This window comes from Simochromis diagramma, unplaced genomic scaffold (assembly GCF_900408965.1).
Source record: "Simochromis diagramma unplaced genomic scaffold, fSimDia1.1 OVJJ01000387.1, whole genome shotgun sequence".
Lineage (NCBI taxonomy): Eukaryota > Metazoa > Chordata > Actinopteri > Cichliformes > Cichlidae > Simochromis > Simochromis diagramma.
In genome coordinates this window covers 1276561-1286982 of record NW_024387152.1, presented here as the reverse complement: position 1 = coordinate 1286982, position 10422 = coordinate 1276561, and the positions used below count along the sequence as shown (strand labels likewise).

At 44.0% G+C, this 10422-nt stretch overlaps 1 protein-coding gene across 12 annotated transcripts in view; it reads right to left on the bottom strand.

Annotated features, from left to right (window-relative positions):
• Positions 1–7: 7 nt before the first annotated feature.
• Positions 8–10422, bottom strand: part of LOC120743986 (neuron navigator 1-like) — an 80833-nt gene continuing 70418 nt past the window's right edge. For 6 of the 12 annotated variants that reach the window (XM_040048062.1, XM_040048061.1, XM_040048065.1 and 3 more), the window contains 19 exons: positions 10359–10382; positions 10093–10170; positions 9127–9210; positions 8146–8254; positions 7938–8059; positions 7790–7798; positions 6816–7000; positions 6562–6724; positions 6279–6477; positions 6103–6191; positions 5911–6006; positions 5616–5787; positions 4593–4858; positions 4353–4504; positions 4187–4258; positions 3896–4101; positions 3677–3795; positions 3389–3577; positions 8–2592 (listed from right to left, as the gene is read on the bottom strand). In XM_040048062.1, coding sequence (XP_039903996.1) covers positions 2497–2592; positions 3389–3577; positions 3677–3795; positions 3896–4101; positions 4187–4258; positions 4353–4504; positions 4593–4858; positions 5616–5787; positions 5911–6006; positions 6103–6191; positions 6279–6477; positions 6562–6724; positions 6816–7000; positions 7790–7798; positions 7938–8059; positions 8146–8254; positions 9127–9210; positions 10093–10170; positions 10359–10382 — 2430 coding nt within the window. In that variant the 3' untranslated portion in view covers positions 8–2496. The remainder of the gene's footprint in view (positions 2593–3388; positions 3578–3676; positions 3796–3895; positions 4102–4186; positions 4259–4352; positions 4505–4592; positions 4859–5615; positions 5788–5910; positions 6007–6102; positions 6192–6278; positions 6478–6561; positions 6725–6815; positions 7001–7789; positions 7799–7937; positions 8060–8145; positions 8255–9126; positions 9211–10092; positions 10171–10358; positions 10383–10422) is intronic. The other 6 variants (XM_040048063.1, XM_040048066.1, XM_040048064.1 and 3 more) reach the window with 4 other exon arrangements.

The window sequence follows — 10422 nt, the reverse complement described above, 5'->3', positions numbered from 1 at the left end:
CAGGTAGTGATGTGATGAATGGCATGACTTTATTGTAACAACTGCTCAATGTTAGACATATGGGATTTAATGTGGTTATAGAGACATGCCATACAACCTTTACCGAGCCCACTTTTAAGCCAAGTGCTCCTTCCTGCTGGAGGAAGACAATACAACCACAGAGGACGCTCATTTTCTGCATACGCGGGCCCAACTTTCTCTTAGATCTCTTAAGTGATTGTTGTCGCAGACGCAGTGACTATTTACAGTGTTTACAATAGTGATGTAATGTACAAAAGAGGAAAAACAAAACATCTTTACAAATATTTGCATAAGAAAAAACACAAAAACCCCCCACATGTCTGCTCTTAAAAACAATGTGAAAAAGAGGAAGATATCCAGTTATTTAAAAATCCCTCCCGTGATAAGGTTTAAGTGCGGTAGGTCCAATGAAAGGAAACTTTGGGAACACACCAGGGATACATGCATCAACATCACATCTCTAGGCTTGCATCTGTTCTCACGCAGCTTCCCATTTCTCAGGCAACTCCCCAATGACGACAAGACCTTCAAGCTTAAGTTGAAGATGGTGTCAAATCGTGCAAAGCAGCCTAGTCATGATACACATTCGCATTAACTGCAGTTTACTGACACACACATCATCTTAACTTACAGCTTATCACATAACTGCCTGTCAAAGGCTCCAAATATATCGATAACCCACTCGAAACCCAAATTTGGGCATTAAAGTGATGACATGGAAGTGACATCAGAGTAGGTCAGTGGAACTAGTTATGTTCCCTCTAGATCGAGGCCTCTGTGTGGTAGTCAAAGCAGCTTTTTAGGCCAAATTGTGTTTCAGGCACAGATAGACTTAGGCATCGTGCCTCTACTTTACAGCAGTAGAGGAACATGTGGGCAGAGTATGGCAGTCTGAGGTACTTCAGGGTCAAGCTAAGGGGTTTAAGAGTATCCCAACAACCTACAGTTCCCTCCTCTTACACCGCTCTTTATACTTTCTCACTTTATCTCAGTTAACAGTCAAGATGCGAGCAATAAATACTGTCATCTACTACCTCTAGCATATTTCATGTGCAAACCAATGAAAAAACAAAACGGGAGGAAGTCACATTTAAATATTAATCAGTCTTTTCTGACGGTAACTCAAACCATGTGAGAAAAGGAAACTGACAATTAGCAGAAAGTCACGTTTTAATCAAAAGATGGAAGTAAAGGAAAGAGGAAGGAAAATGTTACGGCTATTTTTTGCTAGTTTTCTGCTTCTGCTTCAGGGATGATGACACGGGTGATAAACGTCGGCATACGGGCGATCACTGAAGATGACTCGGTACAAAAAATCCTACAAAATCAAGACTTTGAGAGCTGTGTCGTCAGCTATTACAAGAGAAGTCTGTGTTTTAAAACCGATATCTAAATACAGAGTATACGCAAGCATAGCCAGAAACGGTGCTCAATAAACAAGCAGGTCGTGGGTGTTTTTTTCTCTCTCTGTGTTTATAATTCAGTACATTGACTTCCTGTGGTTATAATATCAGCATAACACTGGTTACTGAGTCCACGTATGATGACATTCTCTTTACAGACTCAACCCAAAATGAAATCATCACTCGTTTCAGTTTTCACCTCATGCACGTTGCTCTTTGCAGCTTCGCGGTTCTGTTTATTCGATAAATGACAAAATAGCAGAACTGAAAAGAAGAAAACATTCAAGGCCTTTTTCATAGTTGTGTTTTTGAGTGTGTGTTATGTTCTACCAAGCACCTTTAGTGAGACTGAAAGCGCACCATGAACAGAAGAGAGGCAGGAATCAATAGATGCTGCCATCTGGAGGATTTACTAGTGAACTGCATGATTTGGCCAAGCCGATCCCCCCATTTGATACACAGTCACTGACACGGCCTCCTAAAATCCAATTATTGCAAGTAAAAAAATAAAGTGCATTTTGGCTGGAGTCAAGTGCTGGTCCTACTTTTTGGGGAGTGATCAGACTGTTTTTCTGTAGTCTGCATTCCTGAAATGACGCATGTGCCTCCAAAATAAACCTATAAGCACCAATAGTTGTTGTGAGGGTTGCGGCAGTAAAAAACAAACAAAACAAAACAAAGGGAACAAATATTCAACGGGGTTATAGGTAATATTTTGTTTTATACTATTTTGGTCACCATGCACTTGCAGATTCAACAACAGCCCATCTGATACCAGCTGAGAGCAGAAGGGAGAAAAGACACCATCTTTCCCCGCCGTGATCATCGCAGCTTCCTGTCAAAGCGGTTTCATCATCTTTCCCATGTTCAGATATCCGGGAGGAGCAAACCCATTGTCCACTGTCCATAATCCTCCTACTCCCTCTCTCTGTAGATTCTTTACATTAGCTTTGTAACTGCTCACTGAGCACACATTAAAGTTCATCTTGGAGTCTTTAAATTCTCATTTGAACTGCATTTGTGAGAGCCGCGCTGTAGAGTCGACAGTTCCTTAGCTTTATCGACAGTCTACTCAGAGTGTAGCCTGCAGAGTGGGATCAAGACTGCCTTCCCTCTCTGGAGACTCTATGCAGTTGGCCGACTCCTGGAGCTTCAGCAGCATGGCCATCTGTGGAGCAGGAGACACAGAAGAAGAGTTGGCCACAGAGAAGATTGCTACACATGTGTTCTCCCCCTGTGCTTAGATTTGGCTTTGCATATATGAAATATGGCTTGAAATAGAGATTAAGTTATTCTACGTTTAATCCAATAACTGCTCTGCCAGCGTTGTGTACGGTGGCTTTTTGACTGTCTTGTAATCAGGCTCTCCTTTCTTATGTGTTTCTAATGCTAAAGACATATTTTCTGTGTCAGAATAAAAGGACTCCGTTGAGGAAACAATCGCAGGAAATTCAGTACATTCATTGAGAATTTAGTACTGATAGACAGTTTTAAACATTCCTGTGAGTATAGAGCACGATGGCCCAGTTACAGTGAGCTGCTAGATGAGGTGTTGCAGGCTCTACACCAGGGGTCCCCAATCCCAGTCCACGAGGGCCGGTGTCCCTGCAGGTTTTAGATCTCACCCGGGGTCAACACACCTGAATCACATGATTAGTTCATTACCAGGCCTCTGGAGAACTTCAGGACATGTTGAGGAGCTAATTTATCCATTTAAATCAGCTGTGATGGATCAAAGACACATCTAAAACCTGCAGGGACACCGGCCCTCGTGGACTGGGATCGGGGACCCCTGTTCTACACTCTCCACACCTTTCGCAACATGAACTTTTTTTGCACCATGGTCAATTAATTGACAGTCTTATTGAAACAATGTCAATTTGTTTGTATTCCCGGCAATATTCTCCACTCTCAGCAAATCAAAATGGACCAAAGCACATCTAGGCACAAAAGAAATCACTCACCAGTGGGTCTGACTCCAGTGTGCTGGGTGGAGGTGTGTCTTTAGGAGGCTTCTTCTCCTCACTGAGTGGACCTATGCTAGGAGGAGGTAGGTGAAAGAGCCTGGACTGATCCTGCTGTGCGTTGGGCCAAGGGAGGGTGCCTCTCACCCACTCGACCGGATCCTCCCATACTGATTTATGCCCATGGACCTGACAGGAAGACAAGTCCACAGTAAAAACAGTATTGTTATAGAGGGGGTTATTGTTTGTTCCACTACTGTTATATTTTGGAAATGTGTGCATGTTCACCTTAATGCCATCTTTGGCTCCTTCCTGCAAGTACGGTATGATCGAGTGGTTCCACAAGTCAATGAACCACTGCCTGAACTCCGCCACTGACACTGGGCATGACAGGAAAAAGCAGGGACCTGGAGGAGGCAGGGTTTTTTGTTAACAGGTCTTTATCATAACAACTCTCTCCCAAGTACCCAAGTCGGACTTTGCTCACTCTGTCTGCTAATATCTCACCTATGAGGAAGTCTGAAGTGCTGTGTTTCTCCAGGAAGGCGTGCAGATGGTACCAGAGCTGAGGGATCCAGTCGAGAACCTGGAGGAGCTCCTGGTGGCGTGCCAAGTCCTGCTCCTGGTCCTGGTAAGCCTCTACAGCTTTACGGTGCAAGTACCTCAGCAGAAACCCATTTGCTGGTTCTACGTTGTTGGAGAACATCACCATCCTGTGGCCACATGCAAGAAACACTTACTTTCTGCGTAAGAGTTAAACAGGGTCACGGAGTATGTTTCATCCAGTCCTCTGCCTACCTGAAGCTCAGGTGCAGCCCATGGTTAGACGTCATTTTCACAGGTTGATTGGTCGTTCCAATTATGTACGGACTGAAACAGCAACAGAGAAAATCTTGTTACTCTTCGATTAAACAAATCTTATTGAATTCGTTGGTGAAACAGAGTAATTCTCAAAGTCATTTACCATTTGTGATACTTGCAGGTGAGCGCTCCATTAACAAGCTCAGTGATGGCCGCTGAATCGCTAATATCATCGATGATAACGACCAGGGGAAGTTCCCCTCCACACTCTCTGTCAATCTGATTTGCTAGATCTGACAGATACAACTGCAGCTCCTGTTAAAAGGTGAATACATATTTTCATACTTGCTTGTGAAAGAATAAGGAACAAAAAAACCACCAAAAATCCTTAATCAGGTTTTACCTTCTGTGATTGACGGTGCATGTTGAAGGTGATAGCAGGGCTGCGACCCAGGAGACCGGGCTCGTGGCCGGCTTCAGTCGAGTCAGTGCGGCTGCGCTGCAGGAGGTAGTGGGCCAGACGCTGAGCTAGGTAAGTCTTTCCTGTCCCGCTGGGCCCAGACAGAACAAGGCGCCTGTGCTTCATCAGCAGGCTGATATAGTGCAGCATCATGGGCTTAGGAATCAGGGTCTCAAACACCAGTGAGTCAACACATTTCTCCCGGAGACCTGAAGAGTTTCAGACACAGAGGGGAGGATGAGCAAGACGATGTATGTAGCATTTATGAATAACTAAACTGTCTAATTTTATACTAGATCCAGTACTTAAACAAATTACACCAGTTGGTCTAGGTCTCGGGGGGCTTAACCAACATGAAAATAGTCATTTTAGCCCCCCCAACCTAACAATAGAAGAGGAGCTTTTTTCTGTCAAAGCAGGAACCACAGTGAAGGTTTGGGTTGCCAAACCCTGGTCCAGATAAACCATCACATGCTTTCATTACATTCCCAAAGTCCTACTTTTGTCTTGTGGCTATTTAATAGCACTCTGGCATCCACGACCCTCGAGCCAACCATTTTCATTTACAAAATGGGCCTCAGATTACACTAAAAATATGTGTAAGAATCCTGGAGACTAGCACCATGTAAAAGTTAAAAAGCCGCATGCAATTCATTTAAGAAAATAGACGTCAATAAGAGTTTTGAATACAGCGTTTCAGAGCAAAACAAACTGTTTTCAGCTCCATTTTTATTCATGTAGTCCAAATATTGCAACAACTTTTACCTCGAGCTGCTTTGTATTCAAAGATAACAATACAAATAAACCCAAACAATCAAAAAACTCCATGTGAAGCAAGCACGAGCACAGTCAAGGAAAAACTCTGACCACTCCAGCCAACTCTGGGAGGGGCAGCCATCCGCTGGTTAGGGGGGGGGAGACAGGACATGGGGAAAAAAAGCACTGAATGCACTTATATCTGCTAACCTTTCAAGGTGACAAAAATACGAGCGGGACCATTGCCAAGACATCGATAAGGTGAGCCTTGGGGTTTGTCCCCCCCAATCACCCTCAGCCTGCCCTGGGTAAACTGGTACATGTGCAGGGAGTCACTGGTCAGACCCAAGCTGGCTGTCGGGTCCACTTGACTTAAATAATCCTAAACAAAGAATAAATATATCACAGTTAAGATTTTACGGTTGAGCAAAAACAAATCGCAGCCGGGCTACTGAACCACAAATGTCCACTCAATAAAAAAGGAGACCAGATTTACAAGACTTACTTTGAAGGTCTCGGCTATGAGGGAGTCCAGACAAGGCCAGTCAGTCCTCGCATTAATCAGCACTGAGCCAAGGTAGTACTCCTGCTGCTGTTTGTCCTACAGAGAAGAAACAGACGCTTAATTTCCAGAGTGTCCAGTTAAAGCTCTTGACATTATCGGACATTGTGAGTAATAAAAGTGTTCCACGTCTACCTCTGTTTGGTCTCCGATACGGACCAGCAGACGTGCACACACTTCTTCACGCTGAGAAGACGCGCTTAGCGTGTCACCTTGAGACGCTTCTGCAAGAGAGGAGGAAATGAGGAGGAGATGCACGCTGCACTTCTTTATGAGGTAAACATTGTTTTAAGGCTTTGTTAGTCTCTGACCTGGATCTTTACAATCATTCAGACTAAGGCTGAAGGATTTGGTGAGGGACATGCTCATTGGCTGCCTCAGAGAGGGCCCCAGGAGGGACGCCAGGCCTGAAGGCTGGGATGTGGAGGAGGTGGGGCCAGAGCCAGGGAGGTGATTCTGGGTTCCTGTTTTTAAATTGACATTTTCTGCCTTCAGGTTCTCCACCGTCGACTGAAACATGAGCATAAAGCTTTAAATTGTAATAACAGCTTTGCAGGTAACTGAACAAAGACACGTGCAGTAGGCAAAACAAACCTGCATGTTTTTCATGGCTTCTCGGAGCTGCTCAAGCTGATGTGCAGAGTCTAAGGCTTCAAGTCGAATATCTGTCAGTTCCCTCTCTTTCACCCAGAGCTCTGAGCGCAACTCCGATACGGCGCTTTCCTCGCCGTCTCCCTCTTCTGTACTTTCCATGATCCTGGAAAAAGCCAAGGAGCCCTTATAAGAAATTTTCATAGACGAAAACTGCACTGCTGAGCTGTGCGGTGGAGTAGGTGTTGTGTACTCACACAGAGGAGGTGGCTGAAGCTGAGGTTTTGAGGGAAGGCAGCATGCCGTCTCCTCCTTCTCCCCCTTCATGAGGCATCTTGGGAGAGTTAGGAGCTGAGGAGTCGGGGGTGGCAATTTCCTCAATGTCAGAGTATGTTTTGGAGCCTTTCTTAATGCTGAATGCTTTGTTGAAGGAGCTCCTCAGCTACATAGAAACAGAAGAGATAAACTGATATAAAACAGTCAAACGATGACTTCACATGACTGCATTCATAACTGGAAAGAAAAAAAGAGGGAATAGTTAGAACTGTTAATGTGACACATGCTAAGTACAAAGAGTATAAAAAATAAAGGAATAGTTTGTCATTTTTCACTGCAGATAAAAGCCAAAACCCCCAATCTGTCAAGTATAGAGTTTCATTTTATATAGAATGAATAAACGAGATATCATCATGTGCATTTGTAAATCTCACAGAGCAGAATATTTGTACCTTTGTTTTAAACCAAGCAGCTGGTGTTAATCAAAAACAAAGAGCCTTCCCCAAAATGACAAACTACCGCTTTGAACTTTCAGTCGTTTTCTGCACTGAGTCCAAGCTCCAATCCGTTTTCTGCACTTAGGTTTAGCAGCTGGTTTAGTGAGGGTTACATGGTAAAAGAAAAAGTCCTGTATTCTCTTACACAGGGACAAAATACAGGATAAAGTATGAGGTAGCAGGGGAGAAACATAACTGAAAGATGCGTTAAATAAACTCGATTAAGCCTGAGCGCTTCGCTTCTTACGGAACATCATTTCTGCTGCTAGCCGCTCTAACCGAATTACGGCCATCTATTCAAATTAAATGGTCACACGAGGCAGCCAATCAGCAGTGTGGGAGGCCAATCAGCAGAGATGGAGGGTACTCGAGGACTGTGCTGCACTTTTAGATGGTCCATCATGCTGTAGGACAGGAAATTAATAGAGGTTTTATAGAAACACAGTGACTGAACTCACCTCGAAGACCTAAAAGAGCAGAATAGCACAACACAAAGGAGGGAAAGACTGGTCATACTTCATCCACGCTGCTTTGTCATTTTCATTAAGGAGAACAGACACAGACCATGCAGTGAGAATAACATAAAGCCTCGCAAACAGCTCTTACCCAGCTCTTTTTCTTCTTCTTCTTAGCATCTTGGTCCTTCAAGCTGCCCACGCTGGACATGCTGGTCAAACTGTTCAGACTGGAGATGCTCTCACAGGAGTTCTGACGTCTGATACACAGATCTGGGAAAAATAAAGAGAGAAAATATTGAATAAAAGTGCTGTGGAGTGAGCGAGAGATAAAAGGATAACCTGAATAGTTTACAGACCTTTGCTGTTATCTGGGTTGTTTAAGGCTCCGTGTATGACAGCCTGGGCTTCTTCATTCCTGGTCTTCAGAGCATCAATGGTCTCCCGGAGCTCCATCAGCTCAGAGTCCTGCACAAACATTAAATAAATGGTTTGAGGAACACTTGTTTGTATCTGCTTTGAGAATTGAGCCGAGTGATAGCTTGTACTCGTCTAGTTATCATCCAAAAAATGCTGCATTTTCATTTTACTGTTTTTTATAACTGGGGATTTTGTGCTGTAATAAATGAAAAAGGTTTTTATTTAAAAATCATGAATACTTTCATTAAATAACTTGAATATGTTATTTATGTAGTGGAAGTGAGCTTTTCGTAATGCACTTCAACTCAAACCAATGCAAAGTGAAAAGTTCAAAAAGACAAGAACAACAGTGCCGCTCATTGTCTGCTAAAATCGATGCCACTCCACTCTAAATAGAGCCGCCCGGCCCATCTCCTCAAGGTTAAAGAGTCTGTGCTTTGGGCTGAACTGCACAGGTCAGTGCACTGGCACAAACAACAAAGACCTTTCCTGGAGTGGTCTAGACAGGGCTTTCAGAGGGAGCAGCAAGGCATGAAGCACTGAGAAAGACTCTGCACACGCATGCTCACACTAAACAGCTCAGGCACCGATCGATTCTTTTACACCAAAACACACAAAGGCAGAAGAATGCAGGAATGTGATGTTTACTTTAGGTGCACATGCAAACTGTTTGAGTCTTTCTTATCATTCAGCCTTTAGAGAGTTTTAACACACTGATCCTCCTCCTTTCACACCGAGCCACCCTGCAGGACTGCAGCCAGGGGCCTCTAACCTAGATTCAGCTCCCACTGCAGGATTCGATCAAAGTCACCTCCGTATTAGCTCTTAGCCGAGTGCTCATGAGAAATTTGCGGTGGTGAAACGCAGCTGGAGCTCAGGTTTTTGTTTGTTTGTGCTTGAAAGCGGGGCTGGGATGTTACCTTCTGTTCGTGGCTTAGCGACAGGCTCTGCAGCCGCGCTGTCATCAGTGCCAAACTTTGCTCAAAGGCGGCCACCAGGTTTGCCTGTTTAGAAAAGACGAGAGACAAAAACAACAATTTAGATTCAACTCAATTTTTCCATTTAAATTTCTCTATATCAGGACAACAACATGTAGATGAACTGGTATTTATTTATATGGCCGATTCGACAGAGCATCGTTTAAAGCAGACATTACGCATACAGGGACAGATTGAATGGATTTTGTCTGACCCTTTATCCCTGCATAAGAAGTGCTAAAAAGCTGAATGAGGCACAAAGGCTGAACAGGATGTCGTCTGTGCAAAATTCCCCTCCTCCCTAATCTCCTCACACACACCCAGTTTAGCCCAGAGGAGGGAGAGAAAATTACTTTCTATTCTCCTTTACAGAATGTATTAACACAGTAAAATAATGGATTCAGCCCAGTCATTAATCCAGCACATAATCATGCTGTGTGTCGCGCATCTGTTCTGCACATTCACTGCCCTCACATGAGAAGGTCAAACAATGTGAAAGAAATGGGGGGTGTGCACACGCACTGATTGATTGATGTCTCCTGCATGAAGCGGTGCATAATTCCTGCATTTTATTGCCGCAATCAGACGCATTGAAAATGCTGACTGGATAGTTATATTGAAACAAGGGAGGAGGAGGAGCGAGGCACATGTGTACGTGTGCGTAGTGAAGCTAAGTGGCTTTTTAGAGGGGAAGATTAGCATTACTTAGACTCAGCAAAGATAAGAAACATCCTGAAAGTGCAGAGAGATGATCTATGACCGACATGACACAGGTTCTCTCTCTGTTCGCTTTTCTATAAAGGGTCAATTACTTGAGTAGTGTGATATGCAAAAAGGAAGTCTCGCAATAAAAATAAAAAAAAAGCTTAACATGCTTTGTGCAAAGCAGCATCGACAGAAAGTGCATACGTTTGACGTGAGCTGTGTCGTTAAGTTAGAAACCTTCTCCTGCGATGACTCCAGCTCTCTTCTCAGCTTGCGGATTTGCTGTGAATAAAAGCAGGAATGTTCCAATTATAAGACGGCCGAGGCCACTAAACCGGACATTATGCAAGTGAGTGGATGGTGCAGATGACGACTGACAGGCTTGTTCTCCCACAGACAACAAGGATGAGAGTGGATGGGAAAGGGGGAAAGACCAGCTGAGTAGAAAGAGCTGGGCAGAAAACACTTACCTCTCCCTGGATCCTTTCCTCAGCCTTGGACAGCATAGGGGATAAGAGTAAAGATGTTAGCAAA